This window comes from Amblyraja radiata, chromosome 9 (assembly GCF_010909765.2).
Source record: "Amblyraja radiata isolate CabotCenter1 chromosome 9, sAmbRad1.1.pri, whole genome shotgun sequence".
In the NCBI taxonomy this organism is placed as follows: domain Eukaryota; kingdom Metazoa; phylum Chordata; class Chondrichthyes; order Rajiformes; family Rajidae; genus Amblyraja; species Amblyraja radiata.
In genome coordinates, this window is record NC_045964.1 from 32,207,731 (window position 1) to 32,235,666 (window position 27,936).

The window sequence follows — 27,936 nt, forward strand, 5'->3', positions numbered from 1 at the left end:
ATAAAGCTTTTTAGCTACACTAGTTTAGAAATTAATTTCTCTACCTGCTCCAAAATCAATGGCAGCGCATGTTCAAGATCAATTAATTTTAGCAGATATACCAATCTAGAAATAAAGCTCGTCATTTGTTTGCTAGATTAGTACTTAAATGGTAACTCAGAATCCGAATTGATTTAATTAAAATTACCACAAAAAACAAAAGATACCAAATAAATAACACCCACCTGGGCCCTGTTTGGGTGTTACAGCTGTGGCTAAAATAGTTCCCAGCAACTTTGATACAGAGACACGTACATCATAATTAGAACCTTCAAAGGCTTTGAAACAAAGTGTAGCAACATTCTCGAGTTCTGTGGTCCACATAAAAACAGCTTCTTTCTGAAGTTCCAAAAGGCACTGAAATACAAAAAAACACTGTCAGTATCTGCTGGAGTAATAGCGCTTTCTCACGGGGCGACTTGACGCAAGAGTTAACCAGAGTTGAACATCGTGGGAACCCCGTGCGATAACCGTACGGCATTCGTGGACCACCGTGGCGCTAACGGCAGGTACTCGTGTAACTTGGTGACTCGGGAGAAAATTCAAGCAAGTTTGAATTTCTGCAAGAGTGACTTGTACACTTGTGGTTGAAGATTGCAACATTATATGCACGTAGTGGCCAGTGCGATATCCGTATTAACTCTTGCGTGTACCGTGGGAACTCCTACGAACGGTGAACCCGGAAGCTGGACAGAGGGGACAGAAGGTGAGTAATCTGGAATGAACATGCTGTTAGGCTGGGATCATTCTCTGCGAGATGATCTTAGTGCGGGAGACAAGTGTAGGAGAGGTGTACTGACTGTGTGGGCAGAACTTTGGAAGTGATTGCCCACCATTCTCAAAAGCCGCTGTGTCTCCCTGTCCCTCCAACTCCAGAGGAATCCGCTCCCCGAGCTGCGCACCCTCATCCGCAACCCGGGTTCCTCTGGAGTTGGAGCGGGGCTGGGCTAGAGTTGCTGCTGGCTGTGAGTCTCTGGGATCTCCGTGCTTGCAGTCGGTGTCCCGTTGGTCCTAACGTCTCCGGCCACCCCCCTGGACTGGAGCCGAGACTGTGAACTGTACCGCCCTTGCCCCCTCCCTCTGCAACTGCAAACAGCCCCACAGTTCCCAGTCTCAGCTCCTGTACAGGGGGGTGGCCGGAGACGTCACAGCCCGAGCTGCGCCCCCTCATCCGCAACCCCAAGAACAAGACGTACCTTGCACACCATCAGCTTCTGTCCCTACGGGGAGCGTGTTCCTCTGGAGTTGGAACGGGGCTGCGCTGCTGCTGGCTGTGGGTCTCTGGGATCTCAGTGCTTGCAGTGGGCCTGGGGGTCGGTGTCCCGTTGGTCCTGACGTCTCCGGTGACTGGCACTGACCTGCTGGCATCGCCGACGTGAAGACAGTGCAAAGCCCCCGCGCCGGTGCAATGGGCGGGGAGCTGAAGAGGGGAGGGAAGGGGTCACACACATGGCCGGGAAGCAGAGGGGTGTAGGTGGGGTGAAACTGAAGGGAGCGACAATCTGCTGCTGCCTGCCCGCTGAGTTAAAAAGTTCCCACGCAAGACTCACGATACACTGTATATCGTGAGTCTACCGTGGGAACTTTTTAACTCAGCGGGCAGGCAGCAGCAGATTGTCAATTATTAACCCTCCCGCGCAATTACCTTCTCTTTTATGAATGGGGATTCACAATGTTCATTCAAGATTTAACGGGAAAGCTCGGGAGACGGACAAGTCACTCGCACAAATAACAGAAATGCCGAGTACCCGTGGGAACTCTTTATCTACCCCCCGTTATATTGTGTGATATCGTGCTAGACCACGACCACTTCACTCTGGTTACATCTTGCGTCAAGTCGCCCCGTGGGAAAACGCTTTAATCATGGTAAAAACTTAATTGGAACATTGGAAAAAAAGAACACATCTGGAATTAACGCACTAATCCTATCGACAAATATTTTTGGTCAAGAACTAAGGTTAATAGCTGCAAATCAGGTATTTGGCATTCTGAAACGTAATCTTTTGGATTGCTGTTCAAGATTTATTTTTTTAATGAAGCAAATGTCACACATGATCATTAAAATGCAGCACTGAGAGAAAAAACAGCACTTCAAGTAAAAAGGTACATGTGGAGAATAAACCAATAAGGAGACCGCATAGTGAAAAGCACAAAAGACGCACAGGCAAACAGGAGAAACGCGCACTAAAATGTTCTTGCTGCACAATTTTGTCAAGACCTGTTCTGTCATCAATGAAGTTCGACTTTTTTTAAAATTAACATGGAACAATAAAGATCCAAGAATGTATCTGCATATTTTCTAATGAAACTCCAGAGGCAATACAGCAGCAAGCCTTGAAGCATCTCTTTTACTACACCAGGTAAGGCTATAAGGCTGAGGAAACAATTTAAACGCACTGCTTCCAGATCTTTGCAATGCCTTTTAATTTGTCCATCCATATCATCGAACACGAAATGCAAAATCCCATTTCAAACACAGTTTTTCAAGGTTGATTATATTGCTTTAAAACTGATATCTCTACATCTCTGCCAGTTAAACATTAACCTGTCTTCCCTTATTCTTATCCCTATAGACAACAATTTCTCAGATTAACTCTGTACAATATTTTCATATGTATCCGAATGTGTTATCATATCAAATCTAATTTTCATACAATTATTCATATTTCCATTTTTTCCCCCTTACAAAATCTGCTTTAGATCTTTTGTCAAGTGCAGGTTTTTCTCATATAATGAGGCAGCACAGTGGCGCAGAGGTAGAGTTGCTGCCTTACAGCTCCAGAGACCCAGGTTTGATCCTGACCACGGGTGCTGTCCATACAGAGCTTGTCTATTCTCCCTGTGACCACGTTGGGTTTTTTCGGGTTCTCCGGTTTTCTCAAAGACGTGCAAGTTTATAGGTTAATTGGCTTCTGTAAATTGTCCCCAATGTGTAGGATGGAACTGGTGTACTGGTGATCGCAGGTCGGCGTGGACTCGGTGGGCCGAAGGCCTGTTTCCCCACTGGATCTCTAAACTAAACATTCCCAACGCTTTCCACAGCTCAGAAACACTTCCTCAATATTTTTTGTATTGAAATCAAATCTAGAAATAAACAACCAACCTTTTAAAAATACATTGTCAGAAAGTCTAGGTACCAATTATTTTTCTGTTTTAACAAACCCTGCAGTCTTTTTCCTCATTCAAACGTGGCTGAAGGTGAATAAATGTTAAAAATATGAAATGTATACCTTTGCTGCAGCACAACGAACAGCCATTGATCGATCTGTCAAACATGAGCGAGCAGCTTTGTAGATATCTCTGTGACACGGTATAGCAGCAACTCCTTGCCCCAGAAGTATCTTCTGTAAACTCAGCATAATTTCATAGCGCCCTTGGGACTAGATGGCGGAGAAAGATGTTTAAGATTAGATAGTCAAATTTAACCAAACAGTAGGCTTCTCAACTTGCATGAAGACTGAGCACTCTCTTGGAACTTTTAGCACAATAATCAACATTAGAAATTAATAATTATACATAGTCATAAAGCACGGAAACAGGCTATTCATTCCAACTCGTCAATGCCGAGCAAGATCTCCCATTTAAGTTAGACCCATTTACCCATCTTTGGCCCAAAATCCCTCTAAATCTTTCCTATCTATGCACCAGTCAAAATGTTTTTTAAATGTTGTTATTATACCGGCTTCATCTTCTTCTCCTGGCAGCTCATTCCACAACCCACCACTCTCCATGTAAAAAAGTTGCCCCTTGGGTTCGTATTAAATCTTTCCCTTAAACCTATGCTCTCTAGTTCTTGATTCCCCTATTCCGGGTAAAATACTCTGTGCATTCACCCTATCTCTTCCACTCATGATTTTATACACCTCAGTAAGATCATCCCTCAGCCTCTTGTGCTCCAATGAATAAAGACACTCAAGCCTTGGCAACATCCTTGTAAATCTTCTCTGTATTCTTAAGATACACATAGTGCTGGAATAACTCAGCTGGTCAGGCAGCATCTCTGAATAAAAAGGATGGGTGACATTTCGGGTCGGGTCCCTTCTTCCAGTTTAATGGCATCTTTCCTATAGCAGGGTGACTAAAACTGAACACAGTACTTCACGTGGCCTCACCAACATCTGGCACAACTGTAACATAACGTCCCAACGTCTATACTCAGTTCTCTGACTGCCAGCAGGCTAAAAGCCTTCTTCATTATCGCATCTACCTGCAACACCATTTTCAGGGAACCACACATGTACTCCTGGATTCCCCTGTCCACCACAATCCCCAGGGCCTTGGGACATCCAGTACCTCCTTGACCATAATACGAACTGTACTCAAAACATCTCCATTAACTTTCACAAGTTCTCTAGTCCTCAGATCATTCTCTGCGGTAAAAACAGAGAAGAAATATTCACTGATGATCTTGCCAATCTCCCACGGCTCCACACAGATGACCACTTTGGTTTCTTTCCTGTTATCCCTTTCCCTTAACATACTTATAAAATCTTTGGATACTCGTAAGGTTTCATAAAGAAAGGAATGCCATTTATCAAAAATAAATTAAAAAATCCCAAATGCAAATATTTGTTACTGTCTGTCGGCTGTTTTAGAAGAGATTCTGATAAAGTCTCCTCCTACCTCAGCGCTTTTCATTGCTTTCAATAAGATTCCCACTGAGATTGCATGCGTATTCCCCAATACTCGTCCGAGTTGTTCATACAGAGCTCCCAAACAAGCAACTGCAGTCCTGCAAAAAAAGTGAACTTCAACAATTCATGCAGAAACATTGTATTTACAAAAATGAGTATGCTTGAAGAGAGAATTGATAGACTGTCATATCTGCTGATGGATATGTTCACAGGAATTAATTTCTACAAAATAGCAAAATTACTTGGATAATATGAATCAGTAAAATACCTTCTGAGAAAGGAAACTCAAGTGTGTTTATCAAAGTAGATTGTGTGCCAATTCACATTCCTACCCAAAATCTACTAACTACCATGAACGCACAAATACACATAAAGTCACCCACATCTTCTTTGCAACCTCAAAGTAGAGTTTCGTTTTAACCAAGAATTCCAACCATCACTGAAGCACATTTTGATATCAGAGAGAATTTCTAAGCAAACCATCTTCTCCCATTGGATTCCATCTATGGTGTATACATTATAACATCGACATAGGGATGTCAAATATTAGGGGAGAATTTAGAGAAACCAGTTTCAGATTCAGAATCCTGTGACAATATTACAGTGCATTTTACCCCTTAACTAAATCATCACCTCACTTAAATGGCTTTGCACATCCAATCATTAATGTTTAAGAAAGAACTGCAGATGCTGGTTTAAATCGAAGGTAGGCACAAAATGCTGGAGTAACTCAGTGTGACATGCAGCATCTCTGGAGAGAAGGAATGGGTGACGACCCGAAAGAGATGCTGCCTGTCCCGCTGAGTTACTCCAGCACTTTGTGTCTACAATCATTAATGTTGTTGTTTAACGTCTGTTGCTCTAAAGTTAGTCACAATTGGGGAATTACCACAATCCTCATATTTTTCTACAAAAAATAAATAAATAAATAAAATGAAATAAATAAATAAAATCGCTTACAGTTTGGTGGGCAGGTAGCTTGGTGAGTCATCCTTACTTCTGATTATCTCATTGCATTTGTCAATGGTTTGGTACACAGAGAAAATATCACCAATACTATATAATAAGGCCAGGTTCTTTGCAATCAGTTTGCGGGCAGGTGGGCCTGGTGAGCTCTCCAGCAAGGCGGTCAGTTGTTCCACCAGTGGCTTCTGCTTCTCTTTGATATCAGCCTGCAAAGAAAAAGTGGTCAGAAAAAAAAAATTTGCAGTATAAATGCACTTTTATTTGTCTTGCTCCTTTGTGTACTCTCAATCTTTTGTACATTACTTCAATTTTATTTTTTTGAATGCTGCATTGTTATGCAATCAAACCAAGCTGTGATTCTATATGTGCAAAGGAATTTGCAAATAGCAATGACCAGTCAATGAGGGAGGAAGAGAAAAGAGACCGTAGATGCTGGAGTCTGGAGCAACAAACAATTTGCTGGAGGAACTCGGTGGGTTGAGTAGCATTGTGAATGCAAAGGAATGTTTGATGTTTCTGGTCAAAACCCTGCATCAGAATTGAGAATTCAGGAAGAGTGTGCCGCACAATGGCACCGCGGTAGAGTTGCTGCCTTACAGCACGTTATTTAGTAATCCAGGAGCTTACAAGATGATCTTGAAACCTGGCACGAGGAAGTTTGAATTCAGTTAGTAGAGACTTTAACAGGAGTCCTCATCATGTCAACCATGGATTGGCATAAAAACCCATCTGGGTTGGAAGGAAACATTCTGACCTAAACCACTCTGCCTTTAACTTTCCAGACCCACAACAACGTAGTTAAGACTTAATTGCTCCCAAGTGCCTGAAGATTCCATCTGGGATGATGAAGAAATGCTAACCTGTGCAGTCAAACTAGCACCCATTTGACTCCTCCCACTTCCTCCAAGGCGTAGCTATGTGCACCCGCATGGGCCCCAGCTATGCCTGCCTCTTTGTAAGGTATGTTGAACAATCCCTGTTCCAAGCGTACACTGACCCTATCCCCAAACTTTATCTCCATTACATTGATGACTACATCCATGCTACCTCCTGCATCCATTCAGAACTCATGGACTTCATCAACCTCACCACCAATTTTCATCCTGCACTCAAATTTACTTGGACCATCTCCAACACCTCCTTCCCCTTTCTTGATCTCATAGTCTCCATCACAGGAAATAGACTATTGACTGACGTCTATTAGAAACCCAGTGACTCCCATAACTATATTGACTACACTTCTTCCCACCCTGCTTCCTGCAAAGACTCTATCCACTACTCCGTTCCTCCGTCATCAGGTGTTCAATACTAGAACATCTGAAATGTCCTCAGTCTTTAGGGAACGGGGGTCCCCCTCTCCCATCATAGATGAGGCCCTCACTCATGTCTCCTCGGTACCCCGCAGCTCCACCCTTGCTCCCCATCCCCCTAGTCGCAACAGAGACAGAGTCTCCCTAGTCCTTACCTTCCACCTCATCAGACGTTGCATACAACACATAATCCCACAACGGGATTCCCCACTAGCCACATTTTCCCATCTTCCCCACTTTCCACCTTCTGCAGAGACCGTTCTCTCCACAACTCCCTGGTAACTCATCTCTTCCCACCCAAACCACCCCCTCCCCAGGTACCTTCCCCTGCAACCGCAGAAGATGCAACACCTGTCACTATACCTCCTCCCTCGAGGGTCCAGGGACCCCAACAGTCCCTTCAGGTTAGGCAGAGGTTCACTTGCACCTCCTCCAACCTCATCTACTGTATTCGTTGTTCAACATGTGGACTCTTATACAAGCAGACCAAAAGCAGACTGGGAGATCGTTTCGCGGAACACCTTCGTTCAGCCTGCCTGAACCTACGTGATCTTCCAGTTGCTGGACACTTTAATTCCTCTTCCCATTCCTACGCAGACCTTTCTGTTCTCGGTCTCCTCCATTATCAGAGTGAGGTTAAATGCAAATTGAAGGAACAGCATCTCATTTTTCACTTGGGGAACTTACAGCCCAGTGGTATGAATATTGATTTCACTCACTTCGGGTAGCCCCGGCATTCCCTCTCTCTATCCCTCCCCCACCCAAGTCGCACTAGATTCTCATTTTCACCTTACAAACAGCTAACAACGGCCTGTTTCCTTTATCATTGTTACTTTTTTGCATATCTTTCATTCATTGTTTTTTATCTCTCCACATCACCGTCTACAGTGCACGCCATAATGTTTGGGACAAAGACCCATCATTTATTTATTTGCCTCTGTACTCCACAATTTGAGATTTGTAATAGAAAAACATTACATGTGGTTAATTTCTCTCTAGACTAATTTGCCATGAGAAAAAGACACTGTCTATCTCCTCTAACTGTACCCCTCATAATTTTGTAAACTACAAAGTCATCCCTTGTCCTATGTTCCAGTGAGAATAATTCCAGTCTATTTAATTTTTCTTGGTAACCATCATTGTTTCTATTAGCCACAGGTGAGGTAACGGAAGACTTGAGGATGGCTAACATTGTACCTTTATTTAAGAAAGGCTGTAAGGACATAGGAGAAGGGATGACTTTGTAGTTTACAAAATTATGAGGGGTACAGTTAGAGGAGATAGACAGTGTCCTTTTCTCATGGCAAATTAGTCTGGAACTCGGCACAAATTTGTGATGGAGGAGAAATTTAAAAGGAGTACATTTTAAGAGACTGCTGAATATTTGAAACAAGATGCCAGAGAAGGTAATGGAATCAGAGAGCATTATAATGTTTAAGAGGCACTTTGACAGGTATTTCAGTAAGGATTGGAGGGATCCAGGCATAATGTGGGCTAATGAGATTAGCTGGATTGGCATCAAAGGTTAGCATGTCTATTGGCATGACCTGTATCTTTGGACTGTGGGAGGAAACTAAAGATCCCAGAGAAACCCCACACGGTCACAAGGAGAATGTACAAACTCTGTACAGACCGCACCCATAGTCAGGATCAAGCCCAGGTCTCTGGCGCTGTAAGGCAGCAACTCAACCACTGTGCCGCCCCTGGTTCGACATGAACAAAATTTTCTCTTTCCCCATAAAACTATTTTACCTATATATTCAGACAGTAGAAAATTACAAAAGCAAAGACATTTTCACAACTTTAAGAACAGTTCATGCTTTACCTTACTCGCAGCCACCAAAAGTTTTTGCAAGAATTGCAGCCATTCAAAAAAGAATGCTGGTTTCTTGGCGTCACTCAGTTTACTGTAGAACTCTTCATTTAATAGCAGGCCATGTGCTTGCTCCATAGCTCTGCCAGACTTCTCTTCAAAAGCTCACGGAAACTTCACAAAAGGCAGAAGGAGAATTAAAAGTCTTGGCATTCTTTCAATTACTGCAACACAAACATAAGACAACTATTCATTAACAGTCTCCGACTATCAACTGGTTCAACAATATATCAATGCGAAAACACTACACACAGCTAAAACTGTTTGATTATTCTTGAAATGGAAAATACAAGCAGCATCCAATAAAAAGTTGCATGTGAAATACATCTAACTGAAAACTTAGCTTGAATTAATTTATTGTGCTCTAGAATCAAATTTGTAGTTATTTCCACCATTTTAAAATGAGGAACATCTTTGTACGAATGTTATCAACATAATAGCTTCTCTCAGTATCAAAATTGAACAGTATGCTATTTTAAAAACAAATATTCAGTCAATAATACTGCACAGAAACAGGCACTTCAGCCCACTATATACATGCTAGCTATCAATTACCGATCAGTGTTAACATTATTTTCCTACACTCTGCCTGCAGCCTTCTATGCCATGGCATTTCACTTGCACAATCTAAATACTGAAATGTTGTCACAGTACCTGCTCCCACCAATCCATTGGACATTGTGTTCCAGATTTTAAAAAGACATTTGCACAGATATATGGATAGGAAGGTTTGAGAAAGATATGGGCCAAATGCAGACAAATTGTATTTGCACAGAACCGTCGTCATGGACACATTGATCTGAAGCAGTTTCCGTGCTATATAGCTCTCTAACTGAGAAACAGCATATCCTTATCAAATTCCCTCCTAGATCTCCCATTCCTTACCTTAAACCTATGCTGTTTGGCACGCTCAATAAATATAAATGAAAGTTTCTCACTATGCAAGTTTTCCCATGCCCCCTTTTGGAATATTATCAGTTCACCCCCTCCCCCCCCCCCCCCCCACCTTCTCATATCGAATGAAAACAAACCTAGCCTATCCAGTCTCACACAAAATTGAAACATTCCACCTTAGCAACAACCCGGTGAATCTTCTTTGTGCTCTTTCCTGTACAACCACATCCTTCCTGTTGTGCAACGAGGAAAACTGAATACAGCTCCCTAACAGTGGCCTAAATAAAGTTTTGTATGGTTGAATCACAACCTCTTTGCTCTTATGCCCTGTAACTAATGAAATCAGGCATCCTGTGCGTCTTCTTAATCTACTTGCAGTACTGCACTGAAATTCACTGCATTATATGAATAACTAGTTATATTTAAGGGCACAAAGCATAATTGTTAATGCAACCATTTCAGCTCAGGGGTTCTTTGTTCATTTGAGTCTCAAATTTAATTGCTTTGTGGATTACACTACAATCTTAGATTAAATTATTGATTGTTTTCTTTGATCCCCATCTGAAAAGTCATTGCCCATGTTTAAAATATTGCTGTACATTTATGATATGTATTAATTAATTTTCTCCTTGGAAAGGTTTCTGTACGTCCAAATGAGCCAAAAGATTGGAGTAAATGTACTTTTGAACAATTAAGCCGCAAAAAATGTTCTTAGGAAGTCAAAATGATATTAAAAAATGAATATATGCGTTTGTGTTTGATCCACAAGCTGTTGCACATGGAAATATTAGCACAGATCTAAGATTGCAGAGTCATGGAAAATATTATACAACATAAACAATGGGCAGCAATTACAATATTTGAGGATTAAAAAGTTGGTCCACAAGTTCTCTTCATAGTTCTCCAACTACAGTAAACCCTTGTTCCAATGGACCACACGGGAATGGTATCCATTGTTGCCGATTATCTGCTATAACCAAGTAAGGGATTCGTTTGAACCACCTAACGGTCATTCCGTGAAACGAGTTGTTTGCAAAAGTTCTTTTTAACAGCTAAAAATGTTTTTTTTAAACTGCTAAAAATACTAAAGGCTGTATGTTACATTGTTTAAGAAAGTGTCGATCTGAGCGATTGCTTGTCAATTTCAATGCCTTGTCAATTTCAACAGCCTCCGAGTGTAACAAGCAGCCTGTGTTCTTAAAGAGACAGTCTGCTGTAATCAAAATCCATCACAAAAAAGTTTGTAATAACGAGGGGTTATTGTGTTCCTATTTATGTGAAAAACATCTAAAGAATGGGGTTCAAGATCAACAAGTCACAGAAGAAAAGGTTTATTTTCTTGAAAGGAACACATTTTAAATGATTCTGATCAAACACGTGTGTTTAAAACATGAATGCAATCGCAAACGTATTGGCACCATTCATTTAGCCCAGTGGTTCTTAACCTTTTTGGTCCCACGACCCCATCAGATATTCTTGGTCAGTTCCGTGACCCCCGAATCAAAAACTGAAAAAAAAACAGCCCGATTTATTAAAACATGACCGCCAATACTCAGTCAATGGGATGGCTGAAATTGCTTCGCAGCCATCATGCGATCAAAAAAAGCACAAATGTTCGACAGGCAGCACCTCATGTCAGCTTCGATCACAAGCCTATTGCATACCTTCGTTTTCAGAGTTACCATGATTTAGAATCCAGCCTCACAGCGATAGGTTGAGGGGGAATGGACCCTCTTCGAAAGAACAGGGCAGTCCTTCACTTTCAGCCAAAACGTGGCGAGCTCTTGTTCCATGAAGTCACTCTTGAGCTCCACATCTTCACAGATAAAATTCAACCTCCGCAGTCACGTCAGTATCGCTGATGGCACCGTCTTCAACAGAAAAGGGTCAGATGATCCACTCATCACGAGAGCGGTCGTCCAGTCCGGGGAAGTAACGTTCGATGGCTTCACTAATTGCCAGAAGGTGGGTTGAGATCTCCTTGTGGAAGTGGCATTCAGCATCTGGCGTAGCATCCAGGAGAGTCGACATCTCAGGGAAGATAGTCGTGTCACCATCCTGGACTCTTCTCTGGTAAAGGTTCCTCCTGAACGCTGCCACTTTGTCACAAACCGTGTGTAGCATTGGGAGGTTTCCTTAATGTGACAGGTTCAAGGAATTCACCCCGGCGAAGAAGTCAGCCAAGTAAGCAACCTTCATCACGAACTGTTCATCCTGCATCTTTTCATGAAGCTGATTCTCCTTCTCAGTACACCCTCTCTCCAAGAACAGCGCTATTTATCTTGGTTGAATCACATGATTGAGAACTTAAACACGCAAAAGCCAGCGCACCTGAGTGGAATACCAGAACAGTGAAATCGGCACCCATTTCTTCACACATCGCTTTGAAGATTCTTGAGTTTGTTGCGCTCCCTCACAATCTTCACCGCATCTGAAAGCACTTCTCGAAGACCAGGAGGGAGAGTCTTCATCACAAAAGCATGGCGATGTATCATGCAGTGGATGAAGGAGACATGGGGAGCGACATCCTTCACGAAGGCTTTGAAGCCGGATCTGAAACTAACCATGGAAGGTGCCCCATCTGTACACACCCCGACAAGGCATTCCCAGCCAAGCTCATGTTTGATGAGGAAGGCTTCCAGCATTCTGAACACATTTTCTCCCCGAGTGGTAGTGGACAATGGCTCCGAGAGCAGGTACTCCTCCTTCATGGCTTCTCCATTGAGGTAACGAACGTAGACTAGCAGTTGGGGACATGAGGCAACATCTGTTGACTCATCCAGTTGCAGTGAATACACTGGATCGCTCTTCACAGCGCTCACTACTTGCAGCAGAATATCATTACTCATATCCGAGATTTGACTTTTGACTGCGTCATTCGAAAGGGAAATCTGCATGAACTTGGGGGGAGAGACCGCTTCCCGGAGCTCCCGCAACGCGACTTCTCCAGCCCGTGTCGTGGGGTTGGAACTACCCGGAGCGGGACGTACATCACCCGGCACAGCTTCATGGCCGTGGGACATTCCAGCGCCCGCCGGGGGCTCCAACATTGTGACATTTAGACCGGGAGCGGGGCCGTAAATCGCCCAGCACGGCCTAAAATGGCCGTGGGACTTATCATCGCCTGCCTGGGGCTTGGACATCGGGAGAGAAATGGAGAACAGGGGAGAGAAAAGACTTTGCCTTCCATCACAGTGGGTTCACTGTGATGGATGTTTGTGTGAATTAAATTGTGTGTATGTCTGTAGGAAATTGTCTTTGTTTGTATGGCTGTGGAAACGGAATTTCGTTTGAGCCTCACTGAGGCTCGAATGACAATAAATGGTATTGTATTGTATTGTATTGTATTGAACTGGGGTGTGAACTGCCCAAGCAAAATACGAGGTGCTGCTCCTCCAATTTTTGCATATCTGCATATTATTCACTCCACAGTGTCCCTTCAAAATGATGATGCAGAGCAAAAAATACTGCAAATAATCTTCTACAACATAATGGACAGTTCATTTATTTTGACACAACTCCCTGAAAGATTCATTCTAGCCCTAATTTGCTCCCATAACTTCAGAATGATCCAGTCTTTCTGATTTTCAGTATTCAGTATTTACTTTAATGTCATTTTAACTGAGTACTTACATACACAGATGAAACAAAAACATTGTTTCTCAATCAGTTCCCATCAGTGCGGTTAATAAAAACAGAATAAATACATATAGCTTTAAAAATTAAAATTACCATATCTAAAATAGGCCTAAAAATTGAAATAAAAACAGACATTCAGAACGAACAGTGGCTTTGCTTTGACAGGTGCCTAGCTGTCAAAGTATGGGTGAGGTTAGATGTGTTGGTGTATGATATATGGGGAGGGGACACAGTCCGTTAACCAGTCTTATTGCCTGTGGAAAGAAGCTGTGTAGCATCCTGCTGGTTTTGCAGCTGATGCTCCTGTACTTCTTCCCAGATGGCAGAATGGAGAAGATGTGGTGTGATGGATGATAGGGGTCCTTGATAATGGAGATGGCTCTGCTGATGCTCCGCTTCTTATAGATCTCCAACAGGAAAGGGAGTGGGGCACCAATGATCCTGCTGGCTGTCTTCACTATCCTGTTAAGTTGGTTTTGCTCATAAGCCTTGCAGCTCCCAAACCAGGAAGTGATGCCGTAGGTCAATATACTCTCGATGGTGCCCCTGTAGAAAGTCCTTAGATGAACAGTAGGGAGACCTGCTTTCCTTAGTCTCCGGAGAGGGTGGAGCCGCTGCTGAGCTCTTTTGATCACTGCTGTGGTGAGTTGTTCCACAAATGGGAAAATTGACTCTGCTCGAAGAACTAAAAGGGCATGCTTTATTATTCCCAGTAAGATTTTGAAGTCATTTTCATTTATATCACTGATGAAAATCTGCTGAAAAATGCTTGAAGATACTGCTATGTAATGTTCTTTTGTTTCTCAATTAAGGTTGCATAGAGTACAGAAATATTGCTTAATAAATTCCATAAAAATAGGACTTTAACCGAAAACGATAGTTCAGCTGTCAGGTTGATGTATACATGTAAAGGTGCTCATTTCAATGGTATCAAGGACAACTGGAATAGAATGGAAATCGGTGTTTTTGTTTCACACATGAAAAGAACACCTTCCCTAGACTAATCAGTCTTTCTGACTGGGCTCACAAAAATATTCCTTAACTGTACACGTCAGTCAATAATCAACGCCAATAATCACAGGATTCACTGGCAATATACAATCAAACAAACTACGAAGAAACAGTAAACTAAAACATTATGCCGCCGTGCATTCGATATTTTTTATAGAAAATCATTCAACTGAACATTGGACCAAACAAATGTCTGAAGGGTCTCGACCTGAAACGTCACCCATTCCTTCTCTCCAGGGATGCTACCTGTCCCGCTGAGTTACTCCAGCACTTTGTGTCCATTTTCAACTGAACATTGGAGATCTTTTAAATACACAAAATGCTGGAGTAACTCAGGCAGTATCTCTGGATATAATGGATAGGCAATGTTTCGGGTTGGTACCCTTCCTCATCCTGAATTGATTGGATTGGAGATCTTTCAGATAAAGACTGGACAGTAAGCAGTGGATGAAATAGTTAAGTGGCTTGATTAATAACAGAATTTCATTGAACTGTCAATTACGCTTTCCAACAGCTCTCCTCTAAATTACAAGTCATACTTTTTTATTTTTTAAATGACTCATTTACAGCTTTAAATTTCACAGCTCCAGCACTAAGTAACTGGAATTATAAATTATTTATGATAAACTGAGATGTACTAAGTGGTATCAGAAACTGTCGGTGTCCAGGATTTGCCAACTGCCTTGGTAATGGAGAAACTGAACAGGTCTCTTCAAAATTAGATTTCTGCCACAAACAGCTTCCACACATACACGAGAAACTGCAGATGCTGGAATCTTGAGTAAAACGCAATGTACTGGAGTATCTCTGGCAAGGCAGCATCTGTGGAGGGTAAGGATAGGCAATGTTTCAGGTTGGGACTTTTCTTCTGACTCAAAGCTGAAGGGTTCCAACCAAAAACTTCACCTATCCATGCCCTCCACAGATGCTGTCTAACCCACAGAGTTATTTCCGTACTGTGTGTTTTATTCCACAAATACATTACTGACATCCGGTGACAAGAATAATATAAGAATATGTTTGCAAATTTACTGGACTTAAAAAGAATATTTGCAGTTGACCAACAATGTGAACAATTAATGCCGCACACAAATGTACATAAATAAAATATAGATTATAGAATCAGTTACCAGTACAAAACCAGCTGCCCATCAACCTTATAGAATAATCTAGCCTTTCTTTATCAATGCACTTTCTATGAATGAATGAATAAGTTTATTGGGCAAGTATGTTCACATGCAAGGAATTTGCCTTGGTGCTCCACTCGCAAGTGACAACATGATATACTGTGACAATTAAGAATGACACATTAAACATTAATAATAAAACATTATCGATTAAACATGTGAATTAAATAAAATACTAGGGCAAAAGGAGGCTACAAATGTTTGGTTATTGAGTAGAGCTACTACTCATGGAAAAAAGCTGTTTTTATGTCTGTCTGCAGCAGCTGTGACAGTCTGGAGTTGCCTTCCAGAGGGAAGTGATTCAAAGAGTTTGTGGCCAGGGTGAGAGGGGTCAGATATGATCTTACTGAAGGAATCTTAGGAAAAATAATGCACAAAAATCATCTACCTTCTAGGCATAAACTAATGACAAACCTCACATAAGCTTATTTATTTCTTGCAATGTTTTCTAATATTGCTTTAAAATTCCTAAGTTTTATTTTAAAAGTCCTGCCTAAAACTGTAGAACCAGTACATAAATGACATAATGCAATTACAGTATGTTTCAGAAAGCATTCAGAAAACAAGAACCCAACACACAGTCAACTAAATATTTGTGAGATATCTTAGAAAAATCTCAATACAGTGTACTGGAGGCTGTGGTTCAGTTTGCTGCAAAAAAAATTTAAATTCAAAAATAAACATAATAAATGCTAACTGGAAGAGGAATTGTCATTTAACTTGGGATTAAAAACAAATAAGAGCAATGATATTGCTTTCATCTCAACTAATGTAAATATTGTATTTGCTGAAAAAAAAGAAAAATACAGAGTAAAGCAGTTAAAAATAAATTCTAATGGAATTATTTTTTAAGGCTGTTTACACGGATTGGACCGTTTTATGGTTCATGCCTTCTCTTAAGGGACATACTTGTATTGAAGTTTTGGCTATTTTTTGCTAAACTACCATATTAATATTGGGAGAAGGCACCATTGCCTTCCTTTAAAGAAATTAAACTAAGCAATTAATCAGTTGTTAAATCTGCCTGCAACAGTTACTGGTCCAATAGTAAATATTACCGAGATACACAGTTTTTTTACTAGCAGTAATATATTCACAAAGGCCGACTCCAATATTGTTTTATGACAAAGCACGTTTTAATTCACACTTGTGCTGTGTTCTTTATTGTGAATCGCTATATATGTTAACATAAAAGAAGTACAAAAATTGCAGCCCTGAAAATACCACCACCTTGTTTTAATCCTTTTGTTTCCATTCAACCGCTTGTTGATGTAATCACCAGCTTAAACTACCACACCCGGACAACATTGAACTCTATGTCCACAAGCTATTTTTTTTTTTAATCAAGTACAGTACGCGGAATGTTAGATTCTTGAATAAAATCTTAACTTCATCCACAAATACCTATCACGTTTTAAACATGCAACACTTCATAACTATATGCCCTCAAGGAAATAAATAGAAAATCATTCTCGAATAAAATCCTAGCTTCATCCACAAATACCAATCACGATTTAAACATGCAACACTTCCTATACGCTCATTGTGAAAAATGCAGTGGAGTTAGTACTTTTTTGCTGCATTGCTGCAAAATATCCAAATTGTAATGCATCACAGATTAAATGGCAGCAGCCTGCAACGTCTGTCTACTGCATCAATTGATGAAGATTCACCACGTCTCAAGGGTCGCCGCTGGATTTACTTCATTTGGGGAGTATCACCAAAGGTATCACGCCGTGTAGCCTTCAAGCCTTGCCTCGACCCTTCACTCCGTCAACGCCGCACCGTTGATGCGGCGAGTTCCCACCGATAGGAGTTGAGCTCTGCAGGCGTTGGCCGGGTGACCACCCCGGGGATCGCTCCTCCACCGCCTCCCCGCCCGACCCTAGACAACAGGCCGCAGCGCCAGGACACCCAGTCACTCACCGGCACCGAGACCTCCTCGCTTGTAGACTGCGCGGCCCACCGCCTCTCCCAGTCCACAGGAGCCGCGACCAAGGGGACCAAAGACTGGCCGGCGCCGAGCAACCAGGCCAGGGCTGCGAGCACAACTCCGAGCGGTCGGCGGAGGGGCCAGGCCGGACCAGGCCAAGCCAGGCTAACTCCGAGCAACCGAACAGCCTCTGTGCTGCTGCAAGAGAGAGAGAGCTTCCCCCTGCTCGTCAAGACTGTTTTATTGTCATGTGTCCAAAGCAGAACAATTACATTCTTAATGTGTAGGAAGGAACTGCAGATGCTGGTTTAAACCGAAGATAGACACAAAATGCTGGAGTAACTCAGCGGGGCAGGCAGCATCTCTGAAAGAAGGAATGGGTGACGTTTCGGGTCAAGAACCTTCCTCAGACTGAGTCAGACCTTACATTCTTACTTGCAGTAACTATAATATGTAAACAGTTCTCTGTAAATAATAAACAAAAAAGTGTGTACAAAACATATATGTGTGTGTGTATATATATACATACACACACAATGCAAGTATATCATTGGGTTTATCAAGTGGGCATCTCCCTTCATTTGGGGTTTCGGTGAAGGCTCAACAGAACAACCCCTCCCTCCTCCTCCCAACTGACATGATTTCTTCTCCACCAAATCCACCCACTGCCTTGCTCTGCTGCCTTGGACATTTGCTTTACAGCCTGACCCAAACCCTGTCCACGAATTCCCAGCTCTCCAATAGCGACGTGGTTGATCTCGTTATGAAATCTCTAAAACCCACCTCTATTGAACGTACACTTGCTCTTCATCCTCGCTGCTCAACATCTGCTGTCAACTACATATCTAAGCCTTTACCTTTCATAAGCTTCATCCACTAAGTTCTCCCAAGACACCGTTATTTCTGTAAAATACACTATCCACTGACTAACTAACCATAACACTATATCAGGCCTCAAACTAGTAGTAATTATTTCCTGCGGAACAAGAAGCTTTCCTCCTATATCTACCAGCATCTCCCAATCATTGGCTCCCTGTAACTGGCATGACTCACGGACAAAATGAATCTCTACTCCCAGTCCTGATGCCTACTGAATTCATGTGTATGCATGTGTGTATATGTATCTATATACTGAATATTTTTGTTTATATATACACATCCATACACTATATATATTGTGTATATATATACACACACAATATATATATATATATTAAAAAAAAATATATATATATATATATATATTGTGTGTGTATATATATACACAATATATATAGTGTATGGATATATATATATATATTGTGTATATATGTGTATATATATGTATATATATTGTGCACAATTTTTTGTTTTGTGTGTTATATATATATATATATTTTGCACTATTTTTTGTTTTGTGTGTGTTATATATATATATAACACACACAAAACAAAAAATAGTGCAATATATATATATTGTGTATATATGTGTATATATGTATATATATTGTGCATATATATACACACACACAATATATATATATATATAAAAAAATATATATATATATATAGTGTGTGTGTATTTAGTGTTATATATATATAACACACACAAAACAAAAAATTGTGCAAAATATATATACATATATATCACACACACACAAAACAAAAAATAGTGCAAAAGACAAAACCAAAAAATGCCCCGCAATTTTATGTAGTTCCGAGCTTAGGAAAGATGTCGTGAAGCTGCAAAGAGTGCAGAGATTAGCGAGGATGCTGCCAGGACTTGAGAGGTTGAGCTATAGTGAGAGGTTGGGCAGACTGGGATTTTATTCCTTGGAGTGCAGAAGGATGAGGGGTTTATCTTGTAGAGGTGTATAAGAGCATGAATGGGAATAGATAGGGTGAATGCACAGTATTTTACCCAGAGTGGGGAAAATCAAGAACCAGAGGACAGAGATTTAAGGTGTTCCCAGACATGTTTACTTTCCCTCATGTCACCAGACTGCACATAGAAGCTGGAGACTCAATTGATCTATTCCCTCCCTAGATGAGGACACTCCGCCGACTGAGCAACCAAACAGCTGGAATTGATTCTTAAAGTCCACGAGTAAAAATACTTGTATTTATAGAATGCCATTCACAAACATAGGACCTCAAGTGGTGTTAGAACTAATAACACTAATGACCCCATACCTCAGATTACTGTTAAAGATGAGTCAATTTGTGCAGTGCATAAGATTCCATAAAATAATATAGTAACAATCACAGTAATAATTGTGTGATAAATATTGTTAAGTACCCTGCAAAAAATGTCCCTGCTGGTTCAAACTGACATTATTAAATATTTAATATGCCCACAGTTGAGATGATGCATACATCTGTATTCACCAAATTCAGGGAATGGGTGAGGGGTGGAAATCAGACAAAGGACCCATAAAGTACAAGCAGCTCATAAATCATGATATGGGTGCAGAGAAGAGTGATCTGCACATTTATTCAGATACCTTTGTGCATCCCACTATAAACAGAACATATCAATCGAATAATCTCAAAATTCATGAGGATTTTTTTTTAAATCACTTGTCCAGCATATAAAAACAAATTGCACACAAAAGAAACATTTCAAGTATAATTTTATTTCAAATGTTGGCTTTACACATTTCTTCCATTACCCAAAACATTAAATATGGCAATAATTGTTTTCATTGCACCGACATGAAACTGATACACATATTGAAATCGTGAACATCAATTCTATTTATCTTTATAATTGTTGGTTTTCAATTTATTAATTTTTCCATTCACATAGACCAGCAAAGCATCCTTTGGATTAATCTCATTGATTTGAATTCATAATGTCACTGTTAATTTTTAATGCAGTGACTTTATGTTAATAGTTTAGAAATTGAATAAAGTGTACTTGCAAACTAAGAATCACCAAATAAATATTCATAAAAGTGATTCTAGTTTATTATTTTCAATCCTATTCCCACATCTCAACCCATCTGCTGGAATGTCAAGTGTCACCTTTGTTTGGAACGATTATAAATACTCAAATATTAGTAAGAGAACATAAATAACTACCGGTATATGGTTGTCTTACAAAGAAACAATCAATATCCCCGAATCAGTGGCTGCAGTCTCAAGACACCAATTCAGCAGTTTTTTCAAGATAAGGGACTGAAATAATTGAATCATACCCAGCAGAAACTTCATGCAGCATACTTTGCATGGGTCTAAAGCTAAATTGGTCTAACAACCTCATCTCTTACTAGCCATGAACTTTGGGTTCCAATTGCATTTCCAGGGGTAACTTGCTGGCTCTGTACTTCATGTGAGAACAGAAGACAATGTGATAGAAGCAATTAAGCAGTTCACTTGGCAAATTGCTGTTTCTCATAACTCAGGGCAGCACAGTGGCACAACTGGTAGAGCGGCTTCCTCATAGAGGCAGAGACCTCCGTTCCATCCTGCCCTCAGGTGTGTCTCTATGAAATGTGTATGTTCTCCCTATCATTATGTGGATTTCCTCTCCCACAACCCAAAGAGGAGTGAGTGTGTAGGCAAGTTGGCCACTGTAAATGGTCCCTTGCATGTATGGAGTTGAGAGAGTGGGATAACAAAACTTGCATGAATTAGTGATCGTTGGTTGGCATGGACTTGGTGGACAGAAGAGTCTGTTTCCATGTTATTTCTCTACAAGTAATACCAAATAAAACTCCATAATGAGGTCAATAAACATTATAGAACTTGTCTCTCTGCAGGTTGGTTTCTATTGATTTGGATGCCAAGCACTTACAGAAACCAACATTTAGAAAGAACTGCAGATGCTGGTAAAATCGAAGGTAGACACAAAATGCTGGAGAAACTCAGTGGGTGAGGCAGCATCTATGGAGAGAAGGAATTGGCGATGATTCGGGTTGAGACCCTTCTTCAGATGTCCGTGTGACCTAATTTTGCAAAGGTGGCCGCAAATATGCATCAGTCCTCATTACACAATGTATCTATGTATGGTATATATTTGGATAACATGCAAAACAAAACTTTTGGTACAAGTGACAGTAATAAACCTAATCCTATGTAGTCCAACACCTATTCTGGGCAAGCTCCGGATACCCGTGGAAAAACCATCGTCAATATGAAAAACCTCTGGTATAAAATAAGAACCCAAATACCATTTTGTGCATGCACTTACCCATCTTGAACCAGGAAAACAGACACATCAAAACTTACATGGATAGATTGGGACTCTCCTCCAGATGTTAGCCCTTCTGGTTAGAAAAAGGGTCCCGACCCAGAAATGCTTCATGACCCGCTGAGTTACTCCAGCACTTTCTGTCCTTTTCTGTAAACCAGCATCTACAGTTCCTTGTTTCTACATCAAAACCTAAATGGATTTCAACTTGACTGACTCTGGTAACCAGTATCTTAAAACCACATACAAAACAATCTCATATGAGTGAAAAAAGACAGCAGAACCTTTAATAAGAACTTACAATTCAAAGAAATCATTATCAAGAAGCATTATTCAAAACGCAGATACACTTGTATAGGCGTGTAAAAATGACACAAAGCGGGACAGGCAGCATCTCTGTAGAACAACGACAGGTGACACTTTGTTTTGGGATCCTTCTACAACATGGATAGGATACGTTTCAGGTCGGGACCCTTCTTCAGATGTGTATATGTGTGTTTGTACAACTGTGCAGCAATTCCAAAAGGTATCTCAGGCAATGAATTAACTTAAAATGTCAGTTGTAGGAAGAACATTTAAACAAATAAGCAAAGAATTGACAACTGCAGAAGCTGGAAATAGTAGATCAGGCAGCATCTGCCACGAATAAAAAACAGTTAACCTTTCGAGCAGACCAGTTAAAACATAACCTGCCTTCTGCCGCCATAGCTGCTGCAAGTTCTAGAAACTTGTTGCAACTTTGCAATCTCCAGCAACTTCTGTAAAAATACAAAATAAATGAGAAGTACATTTCTGTGCACATCAGACTTAGTGTAGATAAGCTAACAAGTGCAGCAGTACAAATAAGGAACAGCCCTCTGAAATGTTCTCTTGAAGTCAAGACTTCACAGGATGATGCGGGGTTTGTAGTAAAGCTCATAGCCATGAGGCATTTGTGTCAGCACTGGGACATGTACAGCAACAAAGACAGATACATGGGTCAAAAGCTAATTGCCATTTGCAGACTACGTAGGCTATGGAATAGCCAAGGTAACAGAGCAAGAAATATTGACACTGATAGTCTACAAAGAGAAATAGAAATGAGCAGCCCCTCCTCTGAAAGACAGTACATGGGGGAAGATAAAAGGAAACACTGGCTTGCTTTCAAAACATCTCTGCAGGGAGAAGCGACAGGTTTGAGGAACTAAGTGGTAAATATATGGAATGTGGTTAGGAATAACAGGCCTTCAGGACATAAACGATCTAGAGACACAAATAACAAAAGCCAACGCCACTTAGAAATGACAAGGCATCTCCAATGTACATTATAATCACAAAGGGGATGTGACATTAGAAGTGGCTGATCTGATCAGAATGCATGTGTAGACTGCATCCTTAGGTGAATGGGACTTTCTTTTCAGCAGGTGGCAATGAAATATCACTATTTTACCCAACTATAGACTCATGCAATTGAATCTTTCCACAACACTGTCTTTGAACAGAGCAAAATCTTTTTTAAAGAAATCTCTTTGAAACAGTGCAGAAAAAAACCCTTACTTTAATTTCCTACTTGAAGTACCGTAAAAAATAATGTCATCAACTTTCCCACACGTATGATCATTCGTCAAAGGAAACAGATTATGTAGGAGTGTGACTGGGCGGTGTGCAGTTACTCTTATAATACTTGCAAAGCTTACTTCTAAATAAATATTTCAATCATGTTCCAGAAATTGCCAAAGGAAAATTCAACAGGGTGGTATTAAATCCACACACCAGAATGCCATTTCCACCCTGAATGATAGTGCACAATTCTATGGATAATCAATTTCTCAGTAGCTGCTCTTAAAAAGAAAATAAACTGTTGAGATAAAATAACGCACATTTAAATAATGACATAAAATGTTGGAGTAACTCAGCGGCTCAGGCAGCATTTCTATAAAACATGGATAGGCAATGTTTTGGGTCAGGACCTCCTTCAGACTGGTCAGGTATGTAAAGAATCACTCCAGCACTTTGTGCTTTTTAAAAAAAAACAGCATCTGTAGTTTCTTGTGCCCACATTTAAATAATATTTTAAAAATGACAGAATTGATTTAAAATTCAATCAAGTGTGTATATGGGCCATTGGTGTCGATTTGCAACACTTGTCGACTTCCGTATGTTCCATGTTTGACCACAACTCCAACTTCAGCACATTTACTGTTCGAGGCCAATTCTTTTTCGCAGTGAGCTACAAACTGTGCAAAAAGCTCTTTGCCATCCTCCTTTCCAATATTGTCATGGTATTGCATGGCCCGTCCCTTGAGTTTACCACCCAAAGTAGCCTGAGGTATGATGAGAACATTAGCCGGTAGATCCAGCACAGACACGTGATTACCTTCATTATCCTCACAGAGTCTCACATTCAGCAACGATTTAACTGCAGAAGGGAAAATATTGTAGGTAAAATCTAAACACTTTTCAGTTTGATTTCATCATACAAATAAACTGCTTAACTGTAATTTTTTTGGGTTTAACCAAATTTACTTGGAAAAATTATTTATTATTTCCAATTAAACTCCGTGTCAGCTTTAGACTTTAGAGATACATTCGGCCCACTAAGTCCACGCCGATCAGTGATCACCCCCGTACACAAGCACTCAGTGGCGGACTGGCCAGGGTGTCAGCTTGCCCGATGGCAAGTGGGCCACTGATGAAGTGGGTCCCCTATATCATGTGGGGCCTGATGAAGTGGGCACCTGATGAAGTGGGCCCCCTTTGTCTCCTGGCAACCAATATTTTTAGACCCAGTCCGCCACTGCTAGCACTAGCCACACCGTCACAGGGAGCAGGTACAAACTCCATACAGGTAGTATCCGTAGCCAGGGTCTCTGGCGCTGCAAGGCACAACTCTACTGCTGCGCCACAGTGCTGCTATAAATAATATTTTGTAGATTTAACATTGCCACTGATATACAAGTACAGTTCATTCAGACCCCTTCACTTTTTCCACATCTTTCTACGTTACAGCCTTATTCTAAAATGGATTCAATTCATTTTTATCATCAATCTATACAATACCCAATAATAAAAAAGTGAAAACAGATTTAGATTTTTTTTCAAAGTAATTAAAAATAAATAACTGAAATATAACATTTGCATAAGTATTCAGACCCTTTACGCAGTACTTTGTTGAGGCAACTTTGGCAGCAATTATAGCCTCAAGTCTTCTTGGGCATGATGCTACAAGCTTGGCACACCTGTATTTGGGTAATTTCACCCATTCGTCTCTACAGATCCTCTCAAGCTCTGTCAGGTTGGATGGGGAGCGTCGATGCACAGCTGTTTTCAGGTCCCTTCAGAGATATCCAATCGGGTTCATCCGGGCTCTGGCTGGGCCACTCAAGGACATTCAGACTTGTCACAAAACCACTCCTGCGTTGTCTTGGCTGTGTGCTTAGGGTCGTTGGCCTGTTGAAAGGTGAACTTCTGCCCCAGTCTGAGATCCTGAACGCTCTGGAGCAGGTTTTCATCAAGGATCTCTCTGTACTTTGCACCATTCATCGATCCTGACTAGTCTCCCAGTTCCTGCTGCTGAAAAACATCCCACAGCATGATGCTGCCACAACCATGCTTCACCGTAGGTATGGTATTTGCCAGGTGATGAACAGTGCCTGGTTTCCTCCAGACGTGACACTTGGCATTCAGGCCAAAGAGTTCAATCTTGGTTTCATCAGACCAGAGAATCTTGTTTAGGTGCCTTTTGGCAAACTCCAAGTGGGCTGTCATGTGCCTTTTACTGAGGAGTGGCTTCCGTCTGGCCACTCTAACATAAAGGCCTGATTGGTGGAGTGCTACAGATGTAATTGCCTTCTGGAAGTTTCAGACTGACCATCAGGTTCTTGGTCACCTCCCTGACCAAGACCCTACTCCCCTGATTGCTCAGTTTGGCCGGGCGGTCAGCTCGATGAAGAGTCCTGGAAGTTTCAAAGTTCTTCCATTTAAGAATGATGGAGGCCACTGTGCTCTTCGGGACCTGCAATGCTGCAGAAATTGTTTTATGCCATTCCCCAGATTTGTGTCTCGACACAATCCTGTCTTGGGAGGTCTAAGGACAATTCCTTTGTCTTCATGGCTTGGTTTTTGCTCTGACGTGCACTGTCAACTGCGGGACCTTATGTAGACAGGTGTGTGCCTTTCCAAATTATGAACAATCAATTTAATTTACCACTTGTGGACTCCAATCAAATTGTAGAAACATCTCAAAGATAATCAATGCACCGAAGCTCAATTTTGAGTGTCATAGCAAAGGGTCTGAATACTTATGTAAATGTGATATTTCAGTTATTTCTTTTAAATGAATGTCTAAACACCCGTTTTCACTTTTATATTATGAGGTATTGTGTGTAGATTGATGATTAAAAAAAAAGAATTTAATCCATTTTAGAATAAGGCTGTAACGTAACAAAATGGACTACTGACCATTTGTACTTGTTTGTGGAATATGTTGGTCAGCAGTATGATGGCAAGGACTGGTAGATGACAGTACGCTTCCAGACATAAATTTATGGTTATTCCGAAAATATGAGCGGGTAAATTAAAACTTTGGTAGCAATTAAGACCCATTATTCTAAAAACGTGTAAATCAAGCATGAGTAAAAAGCGAGGTGCCTGTATAAACTTTCCTGAAAGTGGTATCGCAGCTGGATAGGATGGTGAAGAAGACTATGAGCACACTGGGCTTCATCAATCAGGGAACAGAGTAGAGAAGTTAGGACATTACGTTTCTGTTGTGCAAGACATTGGTGAGATTCCACTTGGAATAGTGTGTTTGATTTTGGTTCAATTTCTGCTCTAGGAAATTTGCCATTCAACTGGAAAGAGTGCAGAGATGATTCATGAGCATTTGTCTGGAGTTCAGGACCTGAGCTATTGGGAGAGCTTGGGCAACTAGAAATATATTATTTTCGGCACAGGAGGCTTAAAGGTGATCTTTTCTAGGTAAGTAAGATCATGAGGGGAATTAATAGGGAGAAAGCACACATTTTTTCCCCCCAGAGTAGGGGAATCAGGAACTAGAGGGCGTAGGTTTCAGGTGAAAGAGGAAAGGTTTTGGAAGTACCTGAGGGGCAACCTTTCCACACAGAGGCTGGTGGGTATACGTTACAAACTGCCAGAGGAAATAGTTGAGTGAGGTACGATAACATTTAAAAGACATTTGGGCAGCTACATGGATATGAAAGTTTTAGAGAGACATGGGCCTAACCTGGGCTGGTGGGACTATCATTATTGCAAATGTACCCAACTCATTCAAAGCTGCAAATATGTATCATTAATATACCGTGTACTCACACATTTTGGGGATTAGGTCTACGGTTGCACCTTTAAAAAAACAAACGTAGATCAACGTCCCCCTTTCTATCTGTAAAATAGGGAAATAACTATTCAAAATATGATATAAATTCTTCCTTCACAAATGAACTTCAAATGAAAGGTGAAATACGGGTACAACCGACGGCCCAGAGGAGGGCGAATACTCCGACACGATGTCTCATTTCCCACTCCACGAGAAATCAAGAGCAACAGTGCGCCCAGCTGTAAGGAAAAGCAATCCCAGCCATCAACGCCAAGAACCTGAACGTATTCAGCCGCTGTGCCTTCTTCTGCCGGCTTCACCTGCAGCCGAGCCGAAAGACATTGCTGCAACACCACACGAGCCGCCATTGAAGTCAAAGGGTAAGGGCCAAAGATAGGGCTACAAATGCAACTTCCTCCGGAAACAGGAGATGTAGCAAAACCAAAGATACTAGAGGAGCAAAACCAAATCTCACCGGGATTTGGGGATTTCTAGCAAAGATACTAGTATCTTTGATTTCTAGATCTCCGCGTTCTCAAAGCTTGCTTGCCTTGGAATCGGACGTATTCAATTACATGACGTGCTTTAGAAAGCTCTCCTGCCCAGACTGCAAAGTTAAGAAATCTTGTTTTTTACCTCCATCGTATGTTCACTGTGGAGGAATCAGGGAACTAAGAAGTCAATTAGAAACAAGGAACTGCAGCTGTCGGTTTATAAAAAAGACACAACGCGCTAGATCAGCGGGTAAGCAGCATCCCGGGGAAATATGAAGCCAAGCTATGTACAATTCAACACAATCCCAGAAAATACGGTTATGAGGCATAAGGCAGATTCAAATGACATTTTGAATAAAAGCCATATTTTTTTTAGTTTATTGATGGCATGCGTACCGAGATACCGTGAAAAGCTTTTGTTTGCGTGCTATTCTGTTAAAGGAGACTATGAATGAACGGATCACGGTG

General features: G+C 41.1%; 2 protein-coding genes across 6 annotated transcripts in view; both read right to left on the reverse strand.

Annotated features, from left to right (window-relative positions):
- heatr5a (HEAT repeat containing 5A) overlaps window positions 1-17,713 on the reverse strand; it is a 79,547-nt gene extending 61,834 nt beyond the window's left edge. For 2 of the 5 annotated variants that reach the window (XM_033027014.1, XM_033027010.1), the window contains exons 1-6: window positions 17,480-17,713; window positions 8,775-8,986; window positions 5,634-5,845; window positions 4,663-4,771; window positions 3,270-3,419; window positions 225-396 (exon numbers count right to left, since the gene is read on the reverse strand). In XM_033027014.1, coding sequence (XP_032882905.1) covers window positions 225-396; window positions 3,270-3,419; window positions 4,663-4,771; window positions 5,634-5,845; window positions 8,775-8,900 — 769 coding nt within the window. In that variant the 5' untranslated portion in view covers window positions 8,901-8,986; window positions 17,480-17,713. Of the gene's footprint in view, window positions 1-224; window positions 397-3,269; window positions 3,420-4,662; window positions 4,772-5,633; window positions 5,846-8,774; window positions 8,987-17,123 lie in introns of all 5 variants that reach the window. The other 3 variants (XM_033027013.1, XM_033027012.1, XM_033027011.1) reach the window with 3 other exon arrangements.
- A 2,368-nt stretch (window positions 17,714-20,081) lies between these two features.
- dtd2 (D-aminoacyl-tRNA deacylase 2) lies at window positions 20,082-27,409 on the reverse strand. Its single transcript, XM_033027015.1, has 3 exons — window positions 27,253-27,409; window positions 26,971-27,040; window positions 20,082-24,058 (listed from the first exon to the last, which is right to left on the reverse strand). The coding sequence occupies exons 1-3, from the start codon at window positions 27,340-27,342 to the stop codon at window positions 23,733-23,735; spliced, it is 486 nt and encodes a 161-aa protein (XP_032882906.1). The 5' UTR covers window positions 27,343-27,409; the 3' UTR covers window positions 20,082-23,732.
- Between the last annotated feature and the right edge of the window lie 527 nt (window positions 27,410-27,936).